General features: G+C 32.9%; 3 protein-coding genes across 4 annotated transcripts; 1 reads left to right on the top strand and 2 right to left on the bottom strand.

The window, feature by feature from the left end:
* Positions 1-1,081: 1,081 nt before the first annotated feature.
* LOC146926116 (putative sulfate transporter 3.4) lies at positions 1,082-7,040 on the top strand. Its single transcript, XM_085758511.1, has 13 exons — positions 1,082-1,484; positions 1,959-2,007; positions 2,106-2,313; positions 2,809-2,980; positions 3,907-3,972; positions 4,109-4,222; positions 4,459-4,575; positions 5,014-5,140; positions 5,227-5,513; positions 5,698-5,888; positions 6,036-6,121; positions 6,215-6,291; positions 6,683-7,040. The coding sequence occupies exons 1-13, from the start codon at positions 1,158-1,160 to the stop codon at positions 6,824-6,826; spliced, it is 1,965 nt and encodes a 654-aa protein (XP_085614637.1). The 5' UTR covers positions 1,082-1,157; the 3' UTR covers positions 6,827-7,040.
* Positions 7,041-8,064: 1,024 nt separating this feature from the next.
* LOC146926117 (structural molecules protein) lies at positions 8,065-12,323 on the bottom strand. 2 transcript variants are annotated; one of them, XM_085758513.1, is made up of 4 exons: positions 12,147-12,323; positions 11,331-12,032; positions 10,475-10,701; positions 8,065-8,577 (listed from the first exon to the last, which is right to left on the bottom strand). In XM_085758513.1, the coding sequence occupies exons 2-4, from the start codon at positions 11,552-11,554 to the stop codon at positions 8,570-8,572; spliced, it is 459 nt and encodes a 152-aa protein (XP_085614639.1). In that variant the 5' UTR covers positions 11,555-12,032; positions 12,147-12,323; the 3' UTR covers positions 8,065-8,569. The 2 variants fall into 2 exon arrangements, with proteins under 2 accessions (XP_085614639.1, XP_085614638.1); XM_085758512.1 differs by having other exon boundaries at positions 11,331-12,064.
* Positions 12,324-12,442: 119 nt separating this feature from the next.
* Positions 12,443-14,666, bottom strand: LOC146926118 (uncharacterized). The gene is made up of 5 exons (XM_085706863.1): positions 14,625-14,666; positions 13,771-14,365; positions 13,538-13,659; positions 13,103-13,450; positions 12,443-12,988 (listed from the first exon to the last, which is right to left on the bottom strand). The coding sequence occupies exons 1-5, from the start codon at positions 14,631-14,633 to the stop codon at positions 12,782-12,784; spliced, it is 1,281 nt and encodes a 426-aa protein (XP_085562989.1). The 5' UTR covers positions 14,634-14,666; the 3' UTR covers positions 12,443-12,781.
* Positions 14,667-17,069: the final 2,403 nt, after the last annotated feature.

The following is a 17,069-nucleotide window of genomic DNA, read 5'->3' on the forward strand; positions in this document are numbered from 1 at the left end:
GAAGACCAAAGAGTGTTTTGGTTAGCATAGCATATCACACCAACCATCAAACTAATACCATAGTTTTCTCTAACTGTTAGTGTGTGTTTTGATTTTATTTTATTTTACAAAAATAAACGATATTCATTCATTCAAATTGATATAGTAAGTTGGTATAATACAAATTTAAAGTCGCTAAAAACAAAAATGATGAATATGCGAACAAACTCACAGCATACATGTTAATAGTATAGAACAACATCTTATATGTTTATACGTTATCAACTAACTTATCAGCTTAAATACTCTCCAGTCTTATAAAAGTTTCGCAGTTGTATTTTTTTCTCTATCTTTAAATAATTATTACTTTAGAATACTAATGCAATTATTATTATATTTTTTCACTAATATACTTTTATTTATTGAATTTCATTCAATTTGATAAGGCATTCACCATCTATCTTGATTGTTCAACTCTTTGACAACGTGAAAAATCCAAAACCATTGTCCCCGTCCCTTGAATAGCTAAGTATGGAAGGATCGAGGCCTTTCGTGTCCTCTCCGATCAAAAATCAAGACCTTACATTGACTAGTTAATACGCTTTTATTTCATGTCTTTACTTCGTTCATGGTTCGATATTCTCGTGCCATACACATCAATCCATCCCAAACTTGGTGGTTAAAATGTACTATGGTGACAATAATACACAAATATTATAATTAATAAGACTATTTTAGTAAATAATAATAATAATAATATCTTAAAAAAAGTTTAGTCAAAAAAAAATCTTAAAAAAAAGTAAATAATGATAATAATAACGATGATTTCATCTTTAAAATCAATATAATTAAACATTTCCTTAAAAACCTCGCTGTACACCATTTTTTATGAGACGGAGACAATAATTTTTATTTGGAAAGAAGGGATATGACTGAACAGCCCCTTGAAGATTCGAATAACTACAACTTTAGAACAATAAACCTCCACGCGACAATGACAAACACTTGCCACCTTTTTCATGGCTTGATTCCATTTCAATGGCTCAAATTCAATTCATTACTCTCTCTATAAATTCATAGCCACACTCTCTCTTCTCTCTTCAGACACAAAATTAATACCAACGTAGTGGCTTGTGCTGTGCACACAACATAGCATAGCACATAGCATTAACAAAAAAATGGGTGTGAATTCCAATAGAGTTGATCCTTTTGAAACCATGAAAATCCAATCAGAGATACCAATGTATCAAACACCATTGGAAATTCACAAGGTTCGTTTGCCACCACAAAGAACCACTCTTCAAAAACTTAGACATAGACTCTCTGAAATCTTTTTTCCTGATGACCCTTTTCATGGATTCAAAAACCAAACTTCGTTCACAAAGTTTCTTTTGGCTCTTCAATACATGTTCCCTATTTTTCAATGGGGTCCTCAGTATAGTCTTTATCTTTTCCGCTCTGATATTATATCCGGTCTCACCATTGCTAGTCTCGCCATTCCTCAGGTATGTCACACAATATCGAGGTTTTAAATTGAAGTCGCAATAACATTTATTAAAAAAGTACATATATGTGTTACTTACCGATGTGAGCACAATTGTAGTTGCATACAACGATTTTTTACACATTGCATAATAAGTTCTTGCAAGCTTGATGTGGTTTGTTTTATTAAAAATTCGTAAAATGGAAAACTTTTATCAAATAAAATGTTACTAATAACTATTTTACAAACGTTAATTGAAGTTACAAAACCAAACTTTTAACTGTGGTTGAGCACAATATTTAAGACCTTGCATAATACTATTAGTCATAGCCATAGTTTCATCTTGCATGCATGAGTTTGGTTTTGTTAATGTATACTATACCATTATAGTTTTTTTTTTTCTTTTCGAGGATATAAGTTAATATTTAATTTAAATGAAACTTGCCAAAAGAAATTTTTTTATTTTTTTTTTCTTTCTCTTTTTGTATTTTTGCAGGGAATCAGTTATGCCAAGCTTGCAAACTTGCCACCAATTATTGGATTATGTTAGTATTCATTCTCTGTTTTGTTTTGTTGTGGATTTTTATTTTTATATTGGTTGATATTTAATTAAATTTATATATATCATCATTACTACATGCAGATTCAAGTTTTGTACCTGCTTTGATATATTCAGTACTTGGAAGTTCTAGACATCTTGGTGTTGGTCCAGTTTCAATTGCATCATTAGTTATGGGATCAATGTTAAGTGAAAGTGTTTCTTATAGTCAAGATCCAATTCTCTATCTTAAATTGGCTTTCACTGCCACTTTCTTTGCTGGTTTATTCCAATCTTCTCTTGGTGTATTAAGGTACTAATAATCAATCATGCACAAATTGAAATGTTTTCAAAAAAAGAAAAAGAGAAGTTAGCATAATATCATCACTTAACATAGAACATAAATTATATTTGGATTTTTTTTCTTCTTTAAATCCTAATAAGTGCTTATTCAAAATTATTCTGAAATCTTATTGAAATAAACTAAAAGTCATTTCATATATTTTAGTATAATTTTTATTAGAGCCTCTAAAAAAATAATTACAATGAGATAAACTCAATTATTTTTGATGAATTCTTCTAAATGTTCCAAAAAGGAAAGAGAAAAAAAAAGGAAGAAAATTACAATAATTTTTCCCCAACAAGTGGGTTTATTTCTGAAAATTAAAAATGAAACTTTGGAAATTTAATTGGAAGCTAACATGAAGGCTATTTTCATTGGTAAAATTTTATATGGATATATATGGTACAATAGAGGTAAATTATATTTTAAAAATAAATAAAAAATAACCTTTGAAGGTGTATACAGGTTAGGCTTTGTGATTGATTTTCTATCAAAGGCAACATTGGTAGGTTTCATGGCTGGTGCAGCAATAATTGTGTCACTACAACAACTCAAAGGGTTGCTAGGAATAGTTCATTTCACAAGCAAGATGCAAATAGTACCTGTTTTGGTCTCTGTATTCAAGGAAAGAAACGAGGTATATTTTGATTTTGATGTTTTTTTTAATGTTAAAAAATTATACATTAAAGAATCTAAGTTGAGAATATTTTTTAAAAGGGACGGCCACTATATTTTCTTACATAATTTATAATTTAACGTCCCGTAAGTATAGTTCAGTTGGTAGCTACCAGGGGCATTATTATAGGAGCCAGAGTTTGAACCTAAGATTTCTCACTTTTTTACACATAATGTGTGTAAATCTAGCCGTTAGACTACTAGAAAAGAAATCTAATAAATTATGTTTTGCAAGTTTTTAAAATATTAATTTTTTGAAAGAGTTATTAAAGTATTAATAGTAATACTAGTTGGTACTGTAAAAAAAAAAGTAATACTAGTTGGTAGAGTAAAGCTACAATTGAAAAAATAAAATAAAAAATAAATTAATCACAGCCACAAAACTCTTCAAAACATTCTTATAGGACTGATTCTGTTTTAAGAAATAAGAATTAACATTATGATTGAGTTTGCTTACTGGAATCCCAGCTACTTTTGTAGATATTTTTTTACTTTGACTTTCTATATCACAAGGGATCATATTCCAATTATTATCAACAAAAAAATATATTCCTTTTTTCTGATTCTGCCTTGAATGGACATATTGAGTTACCTAGCCAATTAAGGGTCACTTTTAATTGAAAATACATAGTTGTCCTATTGATGCAAATGTAAGTGCAATGTATTACCTATATGTTCATTAAAAAAAATTAGGAATCATATTCCAACTATTTATCAATTTTTTTTATGATTCTATCATGAATGGACATATTGAATAGTTAGTCAATTAAGGGTCACTTTTAAATGAAAATACATATTTGTCCCATTGATGCAAATGTAAGTGTAATTTAATTAATTATAATTACATACATATATGTCCATTAATTTTTTAACATTTTCTTTTTGCAGTGGTCATGGCAAACCATTTTACTAGGATTCAGTTTCCTAGCCTTCTTGTTGATAACAAGACACATTGTAAGATTCTTCATCTTGCAATTTGCATAATAAAATATATGGACTATTGTTTTTTGCTTTGATAAGTGATAATTATTTTAATTTCATTTGTTTCTTAATATATGAAAAATTCTTATATGGTTTTAAATTGTGACAGAGCTTGAAGAGGCCAAAATTATTCTGGATTTCAGCAGCTGCACCATTGACTTCAGTTATTCTGTCAACCATTTTAGTCTTTTCAATGAGACATAAGATCAATAAAATAGCTATTGTAAGAAAAGACACTTTACCTTTGTTACATTTAGTGTATGTTTGGAATAATGTTTGACTTTGATGAGATCACGGTCACATTGTGATTCTGTTGAAGCTTCAAAGCGTAGTTTTTGACAAAATAACGGTGGCACACTGTGATTTTGCCAAACTTAGGGCTAATCCAAACATACAAGAGATGTTAAATAGAAATGATCTTATTAATAACTCTCTTTTTTGCTTTGTTTTCTTTGGAAGATTGGTGAATTGCCAAAGGGACTTAATCCACCATCATCAAACATGTTATACTTCAGTGGTCCACATTTGGCTCTTGCTATCAAAACTGGACTTGTCACTGGAATCTTGTCTCTCACTGTAAGCTTTCTCAAACTTAGAAAACATAACCAGTCATAGAATATTTTCACTAAAGCTACTGCGTGTTTTAAAATAAGCGCTTAGAGCGTAAGGGCTTATAAATAAGTGTTTATATATCTGTTACTTCTATAGCAAAAGATAAAATAAAGTCAAACTGTTTTCATATAAGTTGTAAGCTGTTTCCATCAGCTATCGTGAAGGGCTTGTAGAAATAAGCTAAAAACAGCTTACGGACATGTCATTGTTTGGACCAACTTATTAGAGAACTTATGAAAACAGCTTATTAAGCTCTCTAGGATAACTTATGAAAACAATTATAGTTTATATAAAAATAGTTTGACTTAAGTACTTATGCTTTAAGAGCTTAACTATGCTGTTTATCCAAACAAAAAAATGAAAAACATCAAATAACTCAACTTCAACTTACTTATGTTTCAGGAAGGAATTGCAGTTGGAAGAACATTTGCTTCACTTCAGAACTACCAAGTGGATGGAAACAAAGAAATGATGGCTATTGGTCTTATGAACATAGCTGGCTCTTGTTCTTCATGTTATGTCACAACAGGCAATGATTCATCACAAGTAGTTGTTAAAGAAATCAAAGTTTTTCAAGAAAAATATCAATTCTAATTTTTAAAATCAAACTTTCAGGATCCTTTTCTCGATCAGCCGTTAACTACAATGCTGGAGCACAGACAGCAGTATCAAATATAATCATGGCATCAGCAGTTCTTGTGACACTTCTGTTTCTCATGCCGCTGTTCTATTACACACCGAACGTTGTCTTAGCAGCCATTATCATCACTGCTGTTATCGGTCTAATTGATTACCGCGCCGCGTACAAATTGTGGAAGGTTGACAAGCTTGATTTCTTAGCTTGTGTGTGCTCCTTCTTTGGTGTTCTCTTTATTTCAGTTCCATTAGGCCTTGGAGTCGCGGTAAGCTTCAAAATTCACAATTCTGTTTTTACAAAGGATTTAATTCATATACACAGTCAATGTAAAAATTATTTCACTGTCAATCAATCATAACCGTAAGATGATTAAAAATATTTGAATTCAATCATAACTACTATAAAAGCATGTTCATTACCCTTCAACTGAATTTTCCAAATCTTTTTAGGTGGCAATATCAGTCTTCAAAATCCTGCTTCACGTCTCTAGGCCAAACACATCGGTTTTGGGAAACATTCCTGGGACACCAATATTCCATAACCTAATCCAATATAAAGAAGCTATAAGGATTCCTGCCTTTATCATTTTGGCTGTTGAGTCTCCCATCTACTTTGCTAATGCAACTTACCTGCAAGAAAGGTTAGATAATACTCCCTCTCGACTTAAGTATATACAAAAAAGTATATGTATTTGGTCCACATTTATAGGGCAATATGTATGCTTTCCAAGTATTGTACATTTCAAAGATTAGTCCGAGGGATTTTTTAAGTGTTTCTCTTTCTTTAGGATACTAAGATGGGTTCGAGAAGAGGAAGAACGCGTAGTAGCACTCAACGGAAGTGCATTGAAATGCATAATTTTAGACATGACAGGCAAGTATTTCGTTTCGCTTGTGAAGTTTGTTATCAAAGTTTTGAGATCATTTTGATTTAAAAGTTGTATTTTTCCTTGTTTTTTTTTTGCAGCTGTGACAGGCATAGACACAAGCGGAATCGATACATTATGCGAACTTAGAAGGAGACTGGAACAAAAATCACTTCAGGTAAATATATACCTCATTTTGCATCGCACAAGATGCAACACTAGTATATACTAATTGTAACACGTATAAGAAGACACAATTTGGATAAATAGCTTAATTAAACACTTACAACATAAGTGTTTATCATATAAATGCTTATGTATAAGCTATTTCTATAACATAAGATAAACCAAAGTCACATAGTTTTCATTGACTATTTTGGAGAACTTATGAAAATAAGCTAAAAACAACTAATAGACAAGCTATAAACCGTTTCCGTAAACTCTTCCAAACAGTTAACAAGTGTTTATGTCGGTAAATAAACTTAAATAAATAAATTTGAACATGTCTTAAATTTAATACTTCACTAAGCTTTGTTTCTAATGTTTACATTTATGATTGATTGGTGCAGCTTGTGTTGGCAAATCCTGTTGGAAATGTAATGGAAAAGTTGCATGAGTCAAATATTTTGGATTCCTTTGGAATGAAAGGATTGTATCTGTCAGTAGGAGAAGCTGTGGCTGACATTTCATCATCGTGGAAAGCTCAGCCTTGATGGATTTCTTTTAAAATAAAGGGAAAAGGAAAAAGATGATGGCTTCTAACTTTCAGCAGTTAGAAAAAAAACTAACTATGGAAGTTTTTTGCCTAATGAGATAATCAACTTTGTTTAAATTAAAGCCTTGAAAATCAAGGCATTGGTATTGATTCATAGTGTTTCTTATTCTAGGATGCTACTTTTATTATATGTATGTATTATGTTACTCTAAGTCCATTTTTTGCTTTAGTTGGAGGGGAAAGAGCATCCAAGCAAAAACTGCTGTGATGACTTTATTCCGTGGACATTGAGTGATGAATATCAATAGAAATTTTAATGAACAAATGGAGGTGTTCCACTTTCTACAAAAAAAAATGAAGTATTCAACTAAAATTTAGATTCCTTGCATAATGGTAGTAGTCGTCGATCTAGATATCAGACAACTCATATATTGACTACGCAGTTATTGCAAACCTAATTTGATGTCACTTCGGATGTACACAGAAAAGAAAAACAGTTTTTGGCTATCCGAATGTGTGTTTGTCCGAATGTATTTTTCTGAACAAAAACACAGATTTTTCCCATCTGAAAGCATACTTACAAAATTATGTGTAGACTTTTTAAAAAAAATATGGAGCATGTTAAGTTGCTCACATTTACTAAAGTCAGAATGTAAACCATTTAAATTATGGTGCAAGTTGCATGGCCATGTTGAATGCATAGTTCCATCACCATAGAGAACCAAAATCCATTTTATTCATCCTTTTACACAACTTTACATAGGAATATTGCTCACTATTTTGGATGTGACTCTATTCTCTCCTCTTTTTTCAATTCAAACTCTTAATGCCAATTTTAAAAATAAACCTAGCACATAATAAATGAGACAGATTGTTGACAGAAACAAAGTCTCCAATGACTAAAAGTAAATTAACTTGTAATTTGTACTTATACAAGCTTTACTACCATGGCTCGGGATGAAGAGATTCTAGATTAAATCTCATTCCTTTTAACATAAAAATGAAAAAATATTGTCATCAACGTACACAATTGTGGTGATTTGTACTTCAGAACAGGATTAACATGTGAATGATGGATATATATGTAATTCATATCATAACACGTGAATGATCACATTCTTTTCACAGTAAACGGGACTTAAACAAATTTTATTATTTGTTAAGATTTGCAGAGAAGAACTAACACTAGAAATTAAACTGTGCATAGAAAGATCAACCAAAAAATTGAGGTGCAAATTCATCAATCACAAGAAACACGTTAAAAAAAGAATCTTATTGAGTGATTCATCATTCTCCAATCTGTAATACAATTATACAACCCCTTTAAAAGTAAACCAGTAATGGCTCAGAACTAATACATATTTCCAAGAAATCAAATAGATCCAATAACTCTTAAAAAGGGTAAAAAGAATAGAAGCTCAATCAACTAAACACATCACCTTAACCGACATCTCTAAAAAGAAGGGGGAAAAAACGAAATAGAATGAGAATAACCTACATAACACTTTCAGAACTTCCTGGAAATTTATGTACCTAGTCTCTGTCTGTTTATCTATGTTTAAACTCTATTGCGACTAAAGAATAGAAAAGCGAATGCAGGTATTTCAATGGCATAGTAGAACTATGCGCTACATGGGCTTTATCTTCGAGATAATCCAATATATAGAATCAAAAGTTGATTATCATCCCGCAATACAACTCCTTTCTTGAATTCAAGATTCAAGTTACTTCTTTCTGCCAATCAAACATCTGAAAGAAATTTGATGTATTAAATCACAGGAATAACCAGCCAATGTTTAGCACATAATAAACAGGATATCATTATGTCCACAAAATGAAAATTCTTCGTTGCTGAATGGTGGTTTTAAGCAGGAACACATGACGGCGGTGTTTTTAAGCAGGAATACATGACGGCATAGTTTGCAATAAGATAAGCAAGTTAATTTAATAATATAAAACATAATGCATAATTAATGTCCTATCCCTCCGAGCATTAATATTCGTAATCCTAATCGGAGCATATATATGATAGGGACTGGAATTGACTTTAGAAATAGGGTCATGCTAACAAGGGCACATGTAAAGGAAACCAAAAGTAGTTGTTTTGCATTGGAAATAACAATTTTAAAATTTTTCAGAAGTTGAATTCACCACTTTTCAACACAATATTTCTATTTTTATTCCATTAACCAATACCCTACGGGCACTCTTCATTTCCCTTATTACAAAAAAAAAATATATAGAACAAGCCCTGATTACTGTAGACTGCAGAAAAAAGTAGAAACAAAAAGGAAATAATTTGTAGAAGGAAAACTTATTTGCCAGTGGGAGTAGCGACCGCACAATCACCCAAATGATTGATTGCCTTCCTCTCCAATTCCCACTAACCTTATAATCATGTCACTCAAGTTCCCACATCTTAAATTTTGGTTGGGCATAACTCAACTCTACAAAACCAAATTGTTAGGTAAAGACAGCCCAAGATATATAAACATTTATTAGGCCGTATCTTTAGACAGTGTGGAACTAAACCGCTTGGAATTTAGGCCGGGCCTAATTTAATCCTACAAAACCGACTTGTAAAGTGAGGGACGCCTACCAATTATAAATTTATATTCGAGTCATATCTCATCCAATGTTAGACTATTAATACACACACCCTCATGCTCAAGACTAGACATCTGGAGCATGACCCCAGTGGCTCGATAACGGGTGATCTAATGGTCTTTGCCCGATAATGGGTGAGCCTAACGCAACCCTATAAAATCGGCTAGAAAGGTGAGTACAAGCCAAGCTATATAAGCATGACTAAGGTCATATATCTATTCTCTAGGCAATGTGGGATTAAACGGTTTCTTAGAATCTGACTTGTGCCTAATTTAATCCAGCAAAACTGATTTGTAAGGTGAGGGATGACTACCACTTATAGGCTCAATTTCAGGTTACATCTCAACCAATGTGTGACTCTTGACAGATTACACCACCTCTATCTCGACTCTCCTACTGCCACCTGTTCTGGCTATCCATCCCCCTCCGTCAGAACTCAGAACCAACTTCTCCTAGCACAGTTTTGTTCTTGCCCCCTTCATTCATCTCTTCCTTCTCCAGTAAACAAGCAAGCTTAAAGTCCCATGAGTTAGAGGCCCATCAATAACCGCCACTATCAGTGTAGCCTTGTCCTCAAGGTGAAGGTTAGGAGAACAGTCAAAGAAACATGAGGGCCAACTTATACATAAGGTATGAAAATGTCTGCTTGGATCTCACTTCTTGATGATGGATCGGGGCACCAATCTTAAGAACCTACTTTGATATTAGAATTGACACTGAATACAAGGCCTTCCCAACTCAATCAATCTTCTTGTCTACTAAAAAAATCCATGGGGATAAGGAAAAAAAAGAACAGCAAGCACGACATATAGAATATGAATGACTTCCTACGATTCCTAATGTAAATTGAGTTTGACAGCTTAAACATATATGCAGGTTTCTGAAATAAGAAAAGTCATGATAAAAAAGAAAAAAAAAAAAAAATATATATATATATATATATATATATATATATATATATATATATATGATAAACAATTCTTCAAATAGCAGATGTCAAACTTTTCAGCCAAACGTCCAAAAAGGAGTAAGTTCTTACTTAAACGATGTCGTGGTATTGGTATCTCCCGGAGTTCGCGTCTGATACACAGATATTCACCTAACAAAGCCATCAAGGCAATTCCAGTACCATTCACAATCCACCATGCTATAGAAGAGGGCCAACCCCCATACACTATGCATATGCAAAGATGAATGATATAGATAGTGGCTGCAAAATCCAAGCACTTCTTCGATCTTTCAATCAAATAAAGCATATACACAGCCCTGCATAACAACATCGGTGGTGTTAGTATAACATAGAGCTACTACATAATCTCACTTAACAAACCATATATGAGAATAACAGGTAAGAATGCCCCCAGAGAACCCTTCCTCTACACAAAGTAATTACATAATAACAAACACCATATTTGACAGGATTAATAAATCTCAACCATTAAAATTATATGGATTTCAAAAATAGGTAATTTCCTTTTCTAACATACCACAAACACAAGAATTGATTTCCAAATCAAATCAAATCCCATATTTTTACATTCCAAGCACAGACACATTAACTTCCCTAAATGAAGGTATCTCTATCAAAAAGGTTCAAATCCTAACTTGTTTGTTTCATTCCCCATACTATAAAAAAGTGCAACCAGTACAACAGAATGAGAACAAATGGATGTAAAAGTGTACACCCACATACAAGCTTGGGGTTATTTTCATAAATTTCTCTCAAAGTCAAACACTTAAATATTTTATGTCATATGATAAGCTCAAACGAACTGTAAATAAATAAACTCTTCCAAACACACAGAAAGTCATAACACAACTATCGTGATTTGATGAATAACAACTACCAATTACGAATTCAAGCAATAGGAGAAAGGTGGAATAGAACAAATTACCCTGCAGCTGAGCTGAGCAGAAATGAAGCACAAACGCACCAACCAGTAACGGTAGAGGTAGTAACGGTAACATAGTCAAAGAAATACACAAGGCTCAGCCGAGAAACGCGAGTGCCAACAAGAACGGTTAAGAATAATCCAAGGGTCATATAGTACATACATTGTAGGCAAACAATTTGAGCAACAATAAGCCAAGGGTCCCATACCACTGCACCATAGAACATGACTCCTACCCAAAACAAACAAAAACTCTCACAAACTAAACCAAATCTTCAAATTCCCAAATCGAAATCAAAAACCCAATTCTAAAAACTTAAACTTTTTCCTCTATAACACCCAATCACACCAACCCGGTTACATAAATCTCAACAATTGAATCCACAAAACCCTTCATTAGATAAAATTGATCAAATTTAAAGACCAAAATTCCTTAAATCAATAGCGCAATTCTTAAAAATTAAACTTTTTCCTCTACAGAAGCCACTCAAATCAATCCAGTTACATAAATCTCATGAATTGAATCCACAAAACTCTTCATTACATAAAATTCATCAAATTAAGAGACCCCAATTGCTTAAAACAGTTTAAAAAAAAAATATATCCCAAATCAAGGTTGTTGCGTTTAACTCCAAAACGCAAACAATTGTTCACGCTCTTTCAGATCTGGATTCTGGAGCGGTAACTGTTGAAGGATAACAGCCACTGTAAAAAAAAATCACCGTGAATGAAGAATCCTGAGAAAAATTGAAGATTTTTTCAATTTTATGGCAATTGTTTATGGAAAGGGAAAAATATAGAGAGATTGATGGAACTTACCGAAAATTGAGAAGGGAAAAAAACGAATTGTTGGAGAGAAAATTGGGGTTTTCTCTTCCAGCGATAGAAATTGGAGAGAAATGGAAGATTTGGGAAGAGAATTGCAGGAAAATTGCACTATGCGTAAAGTTCAGACGTGAATTGTCGTTTTGGTCCCTGCTTTGTCGTTTTGCTTATGCTTTGTTGTTTACAGGATTTAATTCATATATTTGTTGATTAATAATAATCCTCAAATCATTAAGAATATTTCACGAGTAAATACTCAACTTAGTCCCTAAATTTTAACGCGTCGGCCAACTTAGTCCCTCAATTATACGAAATTTCTAATTAGTCCCTGAATTTGTAAATTGTCAATCAATTTCGTCCTTCTGTCCGAACGGAGGGTTAACGGGCTGACGTGGCCGTTAACCTCTCACATGTCATACGCCACGTAGGCAGGGACTAATTTGGCCGAAAATAACAAACATTTTTAAGGACTAAATTGATTGATTTGCAGAAATTTTTTTGGCTTCTTCCCAAACAGCTCTTTTCTTCCCCAACGTATCTGTCTTCCCCAATTGTATAAAATTGGAACCCTAATTAAACAATATGCAATCTACATGAATTCCATGAATTTACATGAACTCCAGGAAGCATCACTTCTTTGGAAATCCGGGAGTTGGTATAAACTCCATGAATTTAGTAGGTTGAGTCGAACCAGGTGGGCCATAGGTAGGATATGGAACCCTAATCATGCCAGCAGGAGGTTGATAAGCTGGTGCAGAACCCCTCATTGGTGTTTGCTTAGGCCTATCAGCTGAAGGAACCGGTCCTCTAAGGCCATACCTCCTTGGTGCAACACTCTAAAATTGCAAAATCAATTAAATTAGTCCCTAAAATCATACATAATCAATCATATCAGTCCTTCAGTTAATATACTAATTGCCAAAAAGATCCTTAAAAATTAAGAGTCATACCTGTCCAGCATTTGCAACATTTCCTATAGTTTCTGCATTTCCAGGCACAACATTTTGTGGCACAGAGTATGAAGCATTTCCAGGCACAACATTTTCTGGCACAAAGTTAGGAGCATTTTCTGGCACAACATTTTCTGGCACTTCATTAGGAGCATTCCGAGCATTTTCATCCACAACATCTACATTGCCAGCATCAATCCAGTCCTTTGGTCTTCTACTAACACCTTGCTCCATACAACTTCTTGCATTATGACCAACCAATCCACACCTCCCACATTGAGTGTCATTGTAGATCTTCTTTATCTGACTACCACAACCAGGTTCCTCATTACCATCCTTTCTTCTGGCCTTCTTTGGTCTTTATGGAGCCCGTTTAACCTTTGGTGGCACAGGTTTGTCATAAGGAGTTGATTCCCAATATATTTGGGAATTAACTGGCTGAATGAAGTAGTTGTATGTTGCCCTATAAGATCCAAGGGTCAACCAAGCATGACAATGGTCTTCTGGCTTTAAACCTCTCAATGTAAGGGTTGAACATGCATGCATACATGGCATTCCTGTTGCATTCAAATCCAACATGTTCCAGTTCAAATCCAAAACACCAGAATAAAACATGTTCAACTATTGAAATCCAAACCAACACAAAAGTATAAAAATAAAACACTTACCAGTTAATTGCCAAAATCTGCAGGTGCAAGTTTGCTTAAATATATCAACATCCACCTTGATTCTGTAGTTGTTTTCTATCTGATACCTTTGCCTTGGATTATCACCACTCCACACTGGTGTCCAATTGTGACTGGCAAGCTTCTCTTTCTCTAGCCTACTTTGCTGCCAAGGACACAGTGGTCCAGCTCTCCCATCAAGTTTCATCTTGTTATGACTTATTTTTCTCATAACATAGCATCTAACATCCTCAGCCAAAGTGAGTATTGGTTTCCCTCTATAGTTCAAGATCTTTGAATTGAAAACCTCACAAGCATTGTTCACTATGTTATCTGCCTTGCAATTTTCACTAAAATAAGCTTTAGTCCATGCTTCCTTTGGCCATTTATTAAGATACTCCCATGCCTTCTCATTAATCCTCTTCACCCTCTCCATAATGCGGTTGAATTGAGTGGGAGTTGTTGCCCTTGCACACTCCCATACCACTCCTCTCAATTCCTTTTCCTTCCATTGTTTTGTGAAGTTCCTCCATAGATGCATCACACAATATCTATGTGGCACCCCTGGCATCACTTCCTGCATGGCTGGAATCAAACCCTGCCAATTTTAACAATCACAGAAACAATTTTCCCTGAATTATATCAATATCCATCAAAATAGTCCCTGAATTATTTTACTTACTATCAAAATAGTCCCTGAATTATTTTACTTACTATAAAAATAGTCCCTGCATTATTTTACTTACTATAACATCAGTTCTAAAACTATAACATTTTCAGCTATTACTATACATCAGTATGCATGCAAAAAAGGGATATAACTTGAATGAGAAAAAGACTAAGATGGTTATTCATACCTTTTGCATGTCTGAGATGAAGTTCCATCCATTACGCTCATAATTTCCAAGATTTTTAGCGGGAAGGAGTAGGTTCAAGGATGTGTTTGATGGTTCAGACTGAAATGTGAAGAAGGAGGAATATGTAATGCAGGGGCAAAATGGGAAAAGCAGGAAAAAAATAAATTGAAAAGTGAAAAATGAACTTTTTCCAAATCAATCAAATTAGTCCCTGAACACGTGGCTTCCTTCTTGCCACGCGTACAAGACAACACGGCATGCAGGGCGACATGTCAGCATGGCTAACGGAGCACTTTGACGGAGGGACCTTTTTGATCGACGTTTCACAAATTCAGGGACTAATTAGAAATTTCGTATAATTGAGGGACTAAGTTGGCCGACGCGTGAAAATTCAGGGACTAATTTGATGGTTTAGTCAATATTTCACTTACTTCGATCTTAAATATTTTTTTTTTAAAGACATACCAAAATTATAGTTTCCAAGTTACACGAATGATAAATTTTTTTGAATAAATGTATGATAAGTTGTTGCTTCAACCTCTAAAAAAACTTGTTGCTTTTAAAAAAAATGTATGATGAGTTGTGATTTGCTATTAATATAAAAAAAATTATGTTGCCTTTCAAAAAAAAAAAAATTACGTTGATAATATATCAAAAGTAATCTCATTAGCAAATACTCAAAATAAAATAAGATGTTTTTTAGCAAAAAAAAAAAAAACATGTGTCCTCACCCTCTAAAAAAAATGTATTTGGTACTCATAAAAATGTTTGTTTTGGATTTTAATTATCTAAAAAAATTATTTGAGTAATCGATATTTGACGTATACAATAATTTTTTGTGCTTATTATTCTTTTAGTCTGTGTAATATGATTTAGTCATTGTTTTATATAGAAATTAATTTACTCAAGAGAACTTGGACGAGAGGACACAATTCCCTCAAAACGTTAGCCTTTGAGATTTCCTTCATCTTTTACATGTATAAATATGAAATAATTGTAAATATTCATTCATCATCTTTTACCAAAACCTTACCCTTTGAGATTTCCTTATCTGTCTCTGATGCAAGATTTATTGTCCCCCTTGTTTCAAAGATGATACCCACCGTTTGTTCTTTGATCCAACAAATGAATCCAAACACAAAGTTGTAGGAGCCATTCACCATGATTTCTGATTCAACATTAGAAGTATCAAAGGAAATGGAGAGTGCAATGGAATGTTGTATACCTGAAAGAGAGAAAAAAATGTGGTCACAACATGTATAGTGAAATAAAATCTGAACTTAGATATAAAAATATTTCTCCAATAATATGAAGACTTTACGTGTATTTGCACAGAGACTAATGTTACTATCAACCTTCGAATAGTGGAACAAAACACTTCGAGCAAACTTACTATGAGTTTCTTAGAAGAAAGTGGAGAAGAGATAATACAAAATTCATGTAGTAGTATATTTTTATTCTATGTGCACCGTCCATTATATTGTTGAAAAACACATTGACATTGAGTATAGCAAGTTTCTAGACTTGCTAATGACCATGCCAATGACCACATTTTTTTTAAGTTTCAGAAGAATTGCTTCACGTTTTGCTTTTGCATGTTGTTGCTCTTTGAAAATGTTTGCATAAAAATAACACATTTTCAAGACATTCAAACGGTTAAGACTTCTTTCAATATTATAATGAAAAGCAAATATGCTCAATTTATATATATTATTTTATTTCTAGTTCCAGTAAAAATACAATAATATCCCATTTAGAAATATTTTATTTGATTGATTAAAGTTTCTAGTTTAATTATCAAATAATAAAATAAGGGAAATGCTAACCGGTGCCCCCGGGGCACTGGTTAAAGATATGAAAAAGGAAATTATATAGTAGTTAATGAACTGAAATTGTGTAATTAATTTATAATAAAGTCAAAAGCAGTTTCCTTTTATGGTAATAATTCCCTTTTATGGTATGCTTAACCAGTGCCCCGGAGGCACCGGTTAGCAGGACCCGTTAAATAATTATTTAACAATAATTAGAACAGTCGTGTGTTATGTGTAGTTTCAATATTAAGCTTATACTAATAAGAGATTAATCACATTAGTGTTTTAATCAATGTTTTTTTTTGACATTATGTATTAATCAAAGTAGACATCAAGCGACACTTTTTTTTTTGGGAATCGAGTGACACTTCTTTGATATCTATATAACATGAAGTGATAGTTTACTTTCAAACCACTAGAAGAATAATATACCATTTCTTACGTCTTTGGTTAACTCTAAGTTGTCGATCTCTAATAAGTTAACATCTCATTTCTTCATTCGTTCAAATTCTCTAGCCGGATTGTTGATTTTTTTATAGAACTCAAACATGTTACTGATTTAACAGATCTCATCTTGATCAATTATTAATTATACAAATATTTAATCTTATCCAATATTCTTTCAACTAACACT

This window comes from Medicago sativa, chromosome 4, assembly GCF_051527215.1.
Source record: "Medicago sativa cultivar Bolivia chromosome 4, Bolivia_mono, whole genome shotgun sequence".
NCBI lineage: Eukaryota > Viridiplantae > Streptophyta > Magnoliopsida > Fabales > Fabaceae > Medicago > Medicago sativa.